We start from the raw sequence: 14295 nt of genomic DNA on the forward strand, positions 1-14295 counted from the left end.
CAATCAACAAAAGAAAAATTGAAAAAGAAAGAAAATATTATTGCAAAAGACACAATAAAAAGGCGTTTAGTAAAAAAGTAAAATCCTGGCAATTAAATCTTGCACACTGAATTCGAAATTAAATAAAAAAACAAATAGTAAATGCAAAAAAAAGGAAAGAAAAGTAAAATTTTAATAACAAAAAGGACAATAAAAAGGATTTTAGTAAAAAAAAAAATTCCTGGCAATAAAGTCCTGTAAACAGAATCAGAAAGCAATTGGCAAACAAAGAGCAAAAGATGAAAAAAGTGAAAAGAAAACAAAGTTTCTAGTAGCAAATGGACAACAGAGAGGCGTTTAGTAAAAAAAAAGTATATGCAACAGGGCTCATTCCTTTAATTTTTTATATCAATGTCATTCATGAACAGATCGCCGAACTTCTATGCAATGTAAAAAGTGGCAGTTTCAATTTGCCAACATAGGCTGAGTGGCTGAAATGGTTTAATTCCAGGGAATAGCTAAAATTATAATTAAAAGCGAAAAAAATCAGACAAAAGAAAACAATCTATCAACAAAAGGGAACAGCAAAACTTACAAAAAGGGATATTTATTTTTAGCCAAAAAAAATTTGCAAAAGAGAACAGCAAAAATTATAAAAAAGAAGAAAATAAAGAAAAAAGAAAAAAATCTATTTGAGAAAAAACTATAAATAAAAGAGAATAACAAAAATTAAAAAAAAAAATACAAATAAAAAAAATTTTATTAACGCAAAAATATTAGCAATAAAAGGAAAACCCAGGTTTTTCTTTTTTTATAAAAGAAAAAGAAAAACCTTGGAAAAAAGAGAAAATCTATTAGCAAAGAGAACTGCTTAAATAATAACAAACAGGAAGAAAAGAGGGGGAAATCCTAATAGAAAAAACTATTAGCAAAACGAAGCAAAAAAAATTACAAAATACAGAAAAAAAGAAAATCTATTAGCAAAAGGATACAACAGAAATTGTAAAAAAGAAAGAAAAACACAAAAAAGGAATAAAATATATTAGCAACAGAAACTTTAAAACAGGAAAAAAAAAAGAAAAAAGAATAAAATTTATTAGGAAAAAAATATCAGCAAAAATACTAAAAAGGGAAGAAAATACAGAAAAAAATCTATTAGTAAAAGGGAACAGCAAAAATTATAAAAAAAAAGGAAGAACATACAGGGAAAAAGCAAAAAATTGTTACAAAAAAAACTGTTAGCAAAAGGAAACAGCAAAACTAATACAAAAAGGAAGAAAATATAGAAAACTAGAAAAAAAACTGAGCTCACCCTTTCATAATAATGTAAATACTTCTTAAGAGCCTCTCTGGCTTGCACATGAGCTGATTCATTTGCAATGTTGGGGTTTTCTTTATATCTTGAGCATTCATAGTATTCAGATCCATGAGACTTCCAGTCTCCTAAACACATCCAGCAAAAATCATGCTTACATGTGTAACATTGCATATGATTACAACCTCCATTTTTCTCAATACAAATATGGCATTTTGGGCACTATAAAAATGAATGAATTAGAATAAAGTTGTGGTGTCGAACTTCCAGTGGATAGTAGTGGATAAAAGAATAAAAAATTATCTTAAAAAAAGTGAATATACCTCATCTAGGGTTTTAATATCATCCCCTAGATTCATTTATAGTCTATTCATGCCTGAAAACCGCAATTTTTCAAGAATTTTCTTTGACTTGTTTTAAAACTATGAAGTTTTTATGAAGTAGTATTTTTTTTGTCAGTGTTGCAATTTTAAACCATGAAAGTGAATACGCAAAGCTATTTCGTTGATTTTCTCACACTTCTCGTCTAGTTCGAATATTCTCTAAAACAAATAAACCTTCAAAGGAAACTGCACCTTTTTAAGTTTTTTGATGCCATATATATTTAGCTAATATGTAGCTGAATTTTTTCATCTTCCTTTTTAATTTGTCTGTTTTTAAGTTCCCTTTTAGAAAAAGAACAAATATGACATTTTGGGCACTGTTAAAAATGAAAATTAAAACTGTTAAATCAATTAGAATAAAATTTCCTCAATAAAATCCTCAATTTATTGATTACTATTTGCTTTCTTTCAATTATTCTATAGTGTTGGATTTTGGCTATTTTTCCTTGATGTTGGGTAATACAGCAAGGGTACACCCTCATTTAAACACATTGGTTGACAGACCATTACAACACCATAAAAAAAAAATATCACACCAAAAATATCATATACATATAGCATATACAAATAGCATATACATATAAAAATAGCATGAGCATATACATAGATCATACGACCGGAGTTAAACTCCTGAATTCATATTGTCTCCTATTTGCTTCTTCACCTCCAGATAGGGAAAAAAAACTGTCCCCTTCATTAAAGAAAAAATAAACAAAATATCCCGCTAATTTCTCCTTTTTTTGTTGGTTAGTTGTGCTGTCCAAGTTCTTGTATTAGCACCTCTCCTCCCTTTTTTAATGTCCCTTTTAACATGTTTTCACTTTTTTAGTTTAGCTTGAACACTCTGTTAGCTTTTCTTTTCAACTTTTAATTGACATTTCCAAGTTTAATTATTGACCGACGAATGATTATTCATTCTGTTTTTTTTTTTTCATTTTTTGCCAGTTTTCAAGTTTTCGTGTTTGCTTCTGATATTTCCTTTTTCAAAAATTCAAATTAGTCACTTTGGGACTTGTAATAATGATTTTTTGAAATAAATATCTCTTCCTCTCCAACTGGTCGAGTGCATGTTTATTTTCTCCTTTTCTAATAAAAAAGGAAAAAAAGAAAAACGACAGAATATACATCAAATGGTATCAGGGTAGGAATCAATGGTATTAAATGGTATCAATGGTATCATGCATCAAAGTATCTTTAAAGAAGCGGTAGGAAGGGGAGGAAACAGAATAACCACAATTTAGACATAAATTTTCAGTTGGCATTGCCTTTTTCAAAATCAAATCTCCAATCACTTAAGCAGACCTACCAGATCATAGAAGGGGCCGAAAATTTTCTTTAAGAAGAAGGGAGGGCGGAGAATGTACATTTCAAGCTTAAATTTTCGCATCACCAATCCCTTCTTTTTAACCACCCCAATAGCCTAAGCAAACCCAGCAAAAAACATTGTAACATTACATAATTGTAACATTACATTTTTTTTCAATTCATAAACATTCCGTGTCTTTTTGTTAAATTAAGTTTACTTAGATCAAAATTTAAATAGATTAAATATTTTAAAAAAACAAAGAGATAAAACGAATCAAAAAGTATCAAGATATGAGGTTATCAGAGTATTTTTTCAAGAAGAGGGGAGAAGGACTTAAAATAGAGAAAACACATTTTAAGCCAAAATTTTCTATTAACACTGAAAATTTTTTATTAAATTAAACTTAATTGAATTAAATTTTGATTAAATTTGATAATCTGATAATTAATAATTTGATAACAAATTTGATAATGAATTAAAAACAAAGAGATACAACGAATAAGAGAGAATCACGATATGAGGTACCAAAGTAATTTTTTAAGAAGAGAGGAAAGGGACTTAAAATAGGTAAAACATTTTAAATAACAATTTTCTGTTAACACTGAGTGTTTTTGTTTTATTAAATTAAACTTAATTAAATAAAATTAAATATTAATTAAAGTAAATTTAAACCGAATTCAATTAAATATTAAAAAACAACAAAGAGTCATAACGAATCAAAGAGTACCAGAATGTAAGATGTCAGATTATTTTTCAAGAAGAGGGGAGAGGGACGAAGAACAGAGAAAACACATATTAAGCCAAAATTTTGTATTGACACTGAGTGTTTTTATTAAATTACTAGCTGTTGGGGTGGCACTTCGCGCCACACCAACACCAAGTTGGTGGGGGCGCTTCGCGCCCCCCAAGCCCACCCCCGCGCGTAAGTCGTTACGCGCCATATTGGTTACGCGCCATTGTAGTTGTGTCCCTGTGTCCCACCTGTGAATACAGATAGATATATATCTATATATATATATATATATGTTTTTAACTACGTAAAACTTGCGAATATACAACATTCTTCGCTGTCCCACTGTCTGTGCACATAAATAGATTGTCAGGTTTACCGACTCTTGAACATGCAACATAAAATTGTCCAAGGGAAAAACAACCCGTATTCATCTACAGGCTTTTCATAGGCCTCTCAAAACGTGCTTATTTCTTCTCGCAATTTACAAATCCCTTTTTCTTCAACGAGACATTGAAGGCAGTGTAACAGCAAAAGACCTTAAGATCAAGTTGTTACTAATGATCCTTTGGTCTAGTTTTCATCCGTATCGTCTTACTCAGGTAGATTCTGAATTTGGGGTACTTGGAAAAGCAAATCGATACAGAAATTTCCTATAAAATGAGTCCTTAAACAGCTTTCTATGACTTCCCAGTGCTCCGTTAGCTGTGGAGGTACAAAAAACGCAAAAAGCTGCTTCCTATGGAGAATTTTGTTGTTTCAGCCTCTTTCCAGGCTTTGAATTTTATTTCGATCTGACACCATTTTCAGGTGTTTCGGGGCTAATTTTTCTGGTTACTATGGCTCGTGTTCGTCTTTTACTAGGTTATAGCTACCGCTCAGCCACAAAAACAAAAGTTTGCTTATTATTACATTACTTTTCCTTATTATTCTACCTTTTCTTTCATTTTTCCTTTCAAAGCAGTTTTACACCTGCCGAAAAATTAGATGGTTATCCAGAAAATGTCAAAAATAGAAAAACTTCAATCACTTTCCCCTCGCTGCTACTTTTTATCTCCTCTCATGATTTTTTTTATTTTCTTGTTCTGTTAAGGGTTGTTGGTATTCATCACTTTTTACTCTTAAAAGAGAACTCAAGAAATATATTTTCAATCAAGTATGCATTTTCTAAAGTTCACACGACTACCCCTTCCATAAGAACCTTATATACCCCTGGAACATAACTTACAACCCTTGTTCTGTGATTTCCTCCCTGTCCACCAAGTCAAGCAATGATGTAGAATGTCCTTACCATTCCTTGACTTGATGTTCCATAATTTCCACAGGCGGAGTTGGACCAGCAGACACCTGATCAAGAGACATGATTGATCAAGATCTGATCAATAATCTTGATCAATGATCACTGTTCTGTGATCACTGTTCTGTGACCGGGTATGCAATACTTAGATTTTTCTACGAAACTGTTCACATACTTTTGATAAAGGGATTGTATTGGCAATCCTTGACACTTCTGAATTGAATCGTTTTGAATAGATTATTACTATATTCAGTTTTATATGTAAACTTAACCAGACATATTTTTTTAAAGATATTTACTCACATTAAAATCGTCTGGCCTTTTCTCAATTGGAATAGTAAAAGCGAATTTAACTAGACATATTTGTTCAAAGATAATTACACACAGGAAAAGCACCTGGCTTTTTCTCCGTTGGAATAATAAAAACAAACCACAGGGAATCAGACAGTGAAGTCAGTCAAATATGGAACCATACCCCAGTGAAGCAGCTCTTCAAAAGATGCTTGTTTTATTATATGTCATACGCTCTTTATGTACTGACGTCGTTCTAACTAACACCATAATATAGTTTTTACTTTTTACGTATCGATATGATCATCTCGTATATAAAAACACAGTATTTAATGTCGAAAATTGCTTTAATTTCAAATACTGTTGTTTTTAGTCTCAATTGGATGCGGCAATTGTCTTTAAAATGAGCCCTTAAACAGAACTCTATGATGTTCCAATGCCCTGCTAGCTACAGAGAAGAAAAACGGAAAGAAAAAAAGGTACTACCCATCCAATAAAATGGATTTCCCTTGTTTTTCAAGCCCATATATATTCCTTGATATTCAAGCCAAGGGACTGTAAGTTTCTGGAATAGTAAGTTTCCTTTATACATCTTTCCTGTATAAAGTTTTTGGCCAAGGTAATTCTATATGGTGTACTTTTTCTTTTGATCTGACACCATTTTAAGGGATTTTAGGCTATTCTGTTAGATTGTTATAGACCGTTTTTGTTTTTTACCAGATTGCAGCTATCGGATCAACCACGATGTGCCGGTGTTCAGTTGTATATGTAAATGTACCAATGTTCAGTCCTATATGTAATCTTTACTATATCTGCAAACACGATTTTTAGTAATTTTTGTCAAGGATAATTACACACGAGAAAAATCCTACGGCTTTTCTTAGTTGAAATAGCAAAAGATAACCACAGGGAATCAGGCATTGAAGTCGATTAAATGTGGCACCATACCCCAGAGAAACAACTTTTCAAAAATATTTCCGTTACATCATCTTGTCAAAAGATAAGTGTGCTAAATCATCGTTCATATTGTAATCGTTCATAATCATCGTAAAGATATTTATCATATATCTAGTAATTTTCACTTCTGTCTTTTATTACTTTTCTTTAGCTTCTTCAATTGCATTTTGGTCGTTAGTTTCTTCGCTCATTTTTTCTGGTAATTTAGGAGGATTTTTCCCATCGGCTGAGACAGGACATAGATAAGGGTAAAACATTTTCGTGAACAAGGAACATAAACAGGCAAATGCAGCCAGCTTTATGCGAAAATTGGAGCAAAGCGTCAACGCACAACTCCAGACGATCAAATGTAGATAATTATTTCCGATTTCCAGTCTCTCTTCAAAAGGAAATGCAGAAATTCTCACCTTATGACTAACCTCTTTGACTTTATTGAATAGCAGTCTCATAGCAGCTTTTTTATCGCTCTTTATATTCTGAAAGAATTTTTTACTAAACTCTTTAACATCGATCATAGAACAAGTTAATGTTTCTCCTGTTTTTATTGTTGCCTCAGTCATGTAAAGATAGGCATATTGAACCAGAACAATAAAAAATACTAATGCTTTTAAAAAGCCCCCGCCAGTCGCAAGCACTAGGTTCAGTACTACGAAGGAAATAAGAAGAAATAACATTTCATGTTTAACCTTAAAACCAAACATAACTATTGTATCTCAATATGAACTTTTATGACCGTGTGGTGGCTTGAAATTTTAACACAAATTTTTTTCTGGGACGGAAAAAAAGTTTATTAACCATTTAGGAAAGTTTTATATTTGCCATCGTTCTATCCTGGAATAGAATATTTTGCTATTTTGAAGTTATAAGAAAAACTTTGTCAGTTGTTAAAATTACTTGGGACAAAATTTAAAAACTTCTTTTTCCAGTGCCTTTATCAACGTCATTAAGAATGATGTTATATAATGTCCCCATGTCATGGTAGGTGTTTTGATATCTCTCGTTAGTTGTTATTTTTGTTGTTGAAAGTTTAAATGTAAACGAGAGTGCGTTGGGGTATGGGTATCTATCTCTTGAACATAGCTTCCAAGTTGACATATTTTTAATCTGAATGATAGCACACAGAGAAAAGTCCTATGGTCTTCATTCTGATGAAAACAAATTTTAGTATTATTTCATTACAGTAAGGAACAAACTCTAGCCTGTGGTAACTGAAATATTAAAATGAATGAACTAACGACCAAAATGCAATTGAAGAAGCTAAAGAAAAGTAATAAAAGACAGAAGTGAAAATTACCAGAAAAAATGAGCAAAGAAACTAACGACCAAAATGCAATTGAAGAAGCTAAAGAAAAGTAATAAAAGACAGTATCTAGGGACTGACTCAGCAGAGGCTTATTAGATATTCCGAAACTAAATAGTTTGAAGCGAAATCTAGGATTACTGATAGCATGCAAACCAACAAAATATGCATATTACCTTTAAAGCATTAGAAATGATGCACCGAATTTGCGAAATAGCGTATATTTAGTAATGAGCATTCTCGAACATTTCGTTTGTTCTTTCCTGGATTTACCACACATAACAGACAATGTAGAAAATTAAGAGGACTCGGGTTCAGTCACAAATTATGAAACTGCAAATACTGTTGGCCAGTCGCCATGTTGATCATAATCATATGTCTTTCTTGCTATGCCAAAGCTTTTACGCCAAAGTTTTGTTAGAACTTTTTAAAAGCTTATTATTCTAATGACCAAGAAGCAAACTTTCATCTACTACGCTGTCACAAGGTATGCAATAGTTTGATAGTTTGATTGTAATGGCGATCTTAAACACTTTTGCATTTAATTGGTTTGAATCACAGTACAGATAAGACTTAGTTAGTATATAAATTATTTTATTTGTACATTTCGGTTACTATGGTTTAGAGCTGTTACTTTAATATTACTGATTACAAACAAGAAAAAGGCGAATGTTTTTTCTTCTTTCAAGGGGTTCGTTCAAGAACCTCAAACCTCAAAGAACCTCAAACCTCGAACCTCAAAGAATCAGGCTGCTAATTAATTCCAATATATGCAATGGTTCTTCTAATGATCGTCTTTTTATGTAATTAAATAATCACAATATATCAGTATATATACCGATCCAGTTTACCAAAAAACCAAGACTGTGACGGAAACAAGAAAGAATAGAAGAATTTCCAACCAATATGAAATATCTGGGAACTACATAAAATGGACACTAAGCAGGAGCAGAGCTAGGAAGCTGATCTCCGACAGCTGACTATACATGTGGTACGGATGAGAAAACTTAACATTAGTTTTTATTGTTAACATTATTTTATTATTAAAATTATTAAAGTTAATTTTATTATTAATTTATATAATAATAATAATTATTATTATTAAAATGTTATATATAATTATAATAATAATTATTATTATAATTATTATAATATTATTATAACAATTATATATGTTATATATATATAAAGATATAATAATTTTATTAAATAATATATTTATATAAAATTATTATATAATAATTATATATATAATAATTTTATGTTATTACAATATTAGTTACATAATAATTTTATTATACAGCTAATTTTATTATTAAACTTAGTTAACATTAGTTAACTACTAATTACATTTTTTGGCTCTGGAGCCATTGGACCTTTATGGCTTGAGCTTCGACAGAGCTTACTGAATCAACTCACGATAGTATTAAAAGATGACAAAATTAACCAAAATTAGGGCTGCTAGCTTTTCATGGAAGTAGGTCTTTTTTGCAACAAAATCTATACAGAGAACCACAATTACGCTTTACTGATTGAATAGCATACATTTGAATCGTATAAACGAATTATTTAATGTCCTAATTAATTTTTAAATTTAATTTTAGTAAAATTTTAATCACTATAAAATTTAAATTAAGTTAATTGACTTAATTTTGAATTAAACTTATTAAATTAGATATTAAAAAACAGAAAGATAAAACGAATTAAAAAGTATCAGGATATGAGATATACGAGTATTTTTCAAGAAGATTGGCGTGACAAAAAAATTTCAAATTTTTCTGAAAATTTCATGAGCCAAATGTGCCTTGAACTATTTTTTAATAAATGTTAGTTTGGAGGATTTGTTAATTTTCCAAAAAGATATTCTACAGATTCTATCGGTACCCATCTGACAAACCGTATTTTAAAGAACAAACAGGACTTTCTAGGGCTATTATGAGAGAAAGTTTGAGAAAGCTAGAACACATTCTGCAGATGAAGGATGACAGATGGCTAAAGATCATTCTTTTCTTCCAACCGTCAAGGGCAAAACAAAAAGCAGGTAGTCCTCGAATGGGGAAGGAGAAGGTCACAAGGAAAGACTCAACAGAAAATGGAACTTCTTGAAAGGGTGTCAAGAGGGAGGCTTAGAATAGCCGGAGACGGAGGAGGAACGTGCATAGTTGTGTTGGCTGACCTGAGATGGCTTAGTATTGCAGTGAATTGTTAGTAGTGGCAGTAGTAATAGTTATAATTTGATCAGTTTCATGCATAATTAATCTGGTGAATGAGTAGTTAAGAGAACATCTCAACAAATAAGAATCGCATTGACTAGACTTAAAAAAAGTGTAAAAAAAATGATTAAGTTAACGAATACAAATTTTGAATATCTTACATCTTTGGTATGAGCACTTATATAGTTAGCAGTTTCGCTGTCATCTTCACATTTTGAAAGCCACTGTCTAATCGTCTCACAATCAGCTGGAGCGTGGTACTCACTCCCACAACGAAAACTGGAAAAGACATTTATATATATGTATATATATATATATATATATATATATATATATATATATATATATATATATATATATATATATATATATATATATATATATACTAGCTGTTGGGGTGGCGTTTCGCCCCTCCCCCAAGCCCTCCCGCGCGTTCAAGTCGTTACGCGCCATATTAGTTACGCACCATTGTAGTTGTGTCCCTGTGCCCCACCTGTGAATATATATATATATTATATATATATATATATATATATATATATATATATATATATATATATATATATATATATATATATATATATACTAGCTGTTGGGGTGGCGCTTCGCGCCACCCCAACCCCTAGTTGGTGGGGCGCTTCGCGCCCCCCAAGCCCCCCGCGCGGGTAAGTCGTTACGCGCCATATTAGTTACGCGCCATTGTAGTTGTGTCCCTGTGTCCCACCTGTGAATATAGATAGATTTATATATGTGTTTCAAACTACGTAAAACTTGCGAATATACAACATTCTTGGCTTTCCCATTGTCTGTGCATATACAAAGCCTTATGTACTAATAATGACGTCATATGCAAACGCTCTTTTACAAACAAACAAACATGCATACACACAACTCGTTTTTATATAGATAGATAGATACAGTACAAATTAACTGCGTAAAACTTGCGAATATACAACATTCTTCGCTGTCAAATTGTCGCCCCAAGCCCCCATATAGATAGATAGATACAATACAAATTAACTGCGTAAAACTTGCGAATATACAACATTCTTCGCTGTCAAATTGTCGCTGCATATAAATAGATTGTCAGGTTTACCGACCCTCGAACATGCAACGTACAGTTGTCCATGGGAAAAACAATCAGTATTAAGATCTATACCACATTTTTCTAATGATTGACCTTGAGCTTTGTTAATGGTGATTGCAAATGCTAATCGAATTGGGAATTGCAATCTTTTAAATTTAAAAGGCAGATCTGTTGGAATCATGGGAATGCGAGGAATAAGAACAGCCTCACCCTCAAAAGGCCCTGTCAAGATTGTGGCCTCTATTAGGTTTTCCATTGTTTTTTTTTTACGGCAAGTCGCGTGCCATTGCAAAGCTTTGGTGGGTTGATATTTCTTAAAAGTATTATTGGTACGCCAATTTTTAGTTGTAGCACGTGTGGTGGAAACCCTGTAAGATCCACGGAATTTAAAAATTCAGATGGATAATTAACCGCTTCATTTGGTTCCAAAACTATGTCGACTGACTTGTAAAGGACTGCCTGGTCAAAACAATATTGTTGATTTCGTGGACGTCTATATTTTTGGGTGCAAGAATCGCTCTTTCACTTAGCCATTTATTATTTTTATAATTGTTTAGAGTATTCGGATATACTTTTTCAATCAATTCATTTTTGGACGTCACTAAATTACAGAAATCAGCAGGTAGTTGTATACGTCCTGAAACTGAGTCAACTGGGAGCTTTCCGTTTCCAATTGCCAGCAATTGATCTGAAAATGTTTGACCAGAGTCATCGTTTTGCAATCGAAGACGCATATTTGTAGTTAATTTTAATGTTTTTACGTGTGCCCATAAATTAGAGTTTTTCAGGCAAGCATTCATTTCGTCTGCAGAGGTTGATCTCGGTATTATAGGTAATGTTTGCCTGAAATCTCCCGCATGCAATATCAATGTGCTGCCAAAGGGTTTCGACTTCCCTCGCAAATCTTTCAAGCATTGATCCAGAGCCTCGAGCGATTTTTTTGTGTGCCATTGTGCACTCATCCCAAATTATAAGTTTGCATTGCTGCAATACTTTACCCATCCCAGATGATTTGGAAATATTACACATGGGAGTTTCTGTAGAATGCAAATTCAGAGGCAATTTCAAAGCGGAATGAGCAGTTCTTCCACCAGGCAGCAATGTTGCGGCTATTCCGGACGACGCAATTACCAACGCTATATCATTTTTTGATCGAATTGATGCCAGAATAAGTTTTATCGCAAACGTTTTACCAGTACCTCCTGGCGCATCCAATAGAAAATTTCTCCAACGTTGTTATCGACACAATGCATTATCGTATCATAAATGTCTTTTTGTTCCGACGTTAACTTGGAAATGTTATTTTGTACATACGACAATAGATCACTCGTACTGTAACTTTGTTCACGATTCAATTCTACACATGTCGAAACAGCAGCGATACGGTTAGGTGAAGGCATTCCCAAACCTGAAGAGGTTTGTTTGCCATACGTACGCACAAATCTTCTATAATAACTAAAGTGTAGTTATAAATTTCTGATGTAAAATCAAAAGTCATATCTGACGTCTCTAACTGTTTTCGATGGAGTATATCTTCGGACATTTTTGACTTATATTTTTCCCATAGCTCTGTAGGAGCTGATGGAGAGCAAGCTGTTAAAATGATGCCAAACAATGCGCGAATTTGACTTGGAGTTGGCGTTTCGCATGCGTCATTGATGCAGTTATCCCAGTGTTGGTCATTCTCCAATAAATTCAGAGCTTGGCATGCACTACGGTAAGTGTCATGTATAGTACCGTTTACAGTTCTCAAATACTCAAAGGATGTCGGACCGGGTACATTCACCAAAAGCAGGCGTAGAAAGAAGCATTCATGTTAATTGGAGTGAACGGTGTAGAGTCTTCCTATCGTGGTATCTTTGAAGCTGGTAGGTTGGCCGTCGACTGACTTACCCTGTTTTCGACGTTCAAATACTTTATTTTTAGTATTCCACGTGTAATACGAAGGCACTTCAGTATACAGCAGCTTTTTTGCAAAAGAATCATTTTTGTAAAGCGAAAAGAAAGCGGTTAACTTTGTATCCGGTGGATTCAGGGCTCTTTTTTGCACGTTGGTTACCGAGAAATAAACACGTTGACCATTCTGTAAATGTACCGCTAAGTGAACAACAGCTGGACTACGTTCATGTATCGGAAATGAAAGAATTCGCCAAACAGCTTCATTACTGCTTATATATCTTCCAGCCTGATATTGTACGATTTCGTCGATATCTTTGATTTCGGGCTGCAAGCCAAAAACTGCCATGTCACTGCCTTTGTTGACGTATTAACATATGTATTTGATTGCCTTTACGGAGTTACAGTATTCAAAGTTTATGTGTGCATTAAATGTTTTTGATAATAATGGGGAATATGGAACAACCCACTGGTTATCTACTTCGATGGTGGTACCGTTACGCTTCTTTATTATTGCTGTTTTACCGCCAGCTTCAGTAGATCTTCTTCTATATTGTGGGTAACCATCATTGCCAGTAATTGTGTTTGATACTAAAAGTCGAGGATATTGCTTTGTGCACCTTCTTTTGGCCATGCATGGTGAATTTTCGTTCAGTGCACCGCAAGGTCCATGTATCATATTTTTTACAATAATATCATGTAACCCCTTATCGACATTTTTATCAGGTATTTCAGCGGAAATCACATCATCAATTTCGTTCGAAGTAATTTTTTTATGTAGCCAGATTAGTATATGTGCGTGTGGCAAACCTCGTTTTTGCCATTCCACTGAGTACATCCAGCATCGCACTGACCCAAACACTTCAAGTTTTACTATGTAGTTTCAGTGATTTCAACTTTTGCCGGAAGACACGGGCCGTAATGTCATGTCTATGAACCGCCGATTGTCCTTGAAGTAAAAGCTGCTGTATCTCGTCCCAAGATTGTTTACATTTAAGTGTAATAAATAAATCTGGACGACCATAGAGACGAACATACGCAATAGCATCTTGAGCATATTCATGCATATGACGGGGACTGCCAGCATATGACGAAGGTAAAATTGTTAATCTTCCCACGTTTGTGGTATTACCGTCATTTACAACTGCATCTCGCAAATGAATGTATTGTTCAGAGCGGAGCTTGGTCTGATTCAGGCGGATATATAGCAAACGTTCTGATTCAATTTTAGCATACATATCAACGACGTATTGGTGAAACAATTCACGGCATTTTAAAATATAATTTTCTTCATCCTGCCGAATCATTAGTCTATAGGAATAATAATGCATAGCACTGCATTTCTTATTCATTTCTTTGTTAGTGGCTGGATTCATCAATTTAATATTAAAGTGATAGCCGTCGGCTCCATCCCAAAAAATGATAGGATATTGTAGGACATCGTAGCATCGATGAGTTTCAGCAATTCTTAACAACTGAGCGTTTCGTCATTTATATATCCCCCTGTGCCCCCCCCCCCCCGGCGTCCCCGTTGTTGTTGC

The 14295-nt window shown here is 33.2% G+C and overlaps 1 protein-coding gene across 2 annotated transcripts in view; it reads right to left on the bottom strand.

The window, feature by feature from the left end:
* LOC136035651 (potential E3 ubiquitin-protein ligase ariadne-2-like) overlaps positions 1-14295 on the bottom strand; it is a 63040-nt gene that overhangs the window by 9693 nt on the left and 39052 nt on the right. For both annotated transcript variants that reach the window (XM_065717558.1, XM_065717559.1), the window contains 2 exons: positions 9933-10050; positions 1292-1516 (listed from right to left, as the gene is read on the bottom strand). In XM_065717558.1, coding sequence (XP_065573630.1) covers positions 1292-1516; positions 9933-10050 — 343 coding nt within the window. The remainder of the gene's footprint in view (positions 1-1291; positions 1517-9932; positions 10051-14295) is intronic.

Source organism: Artemia franciscana, chromosome 14 (assembly GCF_032884065.1).
Source record: "Artemia franciscana chromosome 14, ASM3288406v1, whole genome shotgun sequence".
Lineage (NCBI taxonomy): Eukaryota > Metazoa > Arthropoda > Branchiopoda > Anostraca > Artemiidae > Artemia > Artemia franciscana.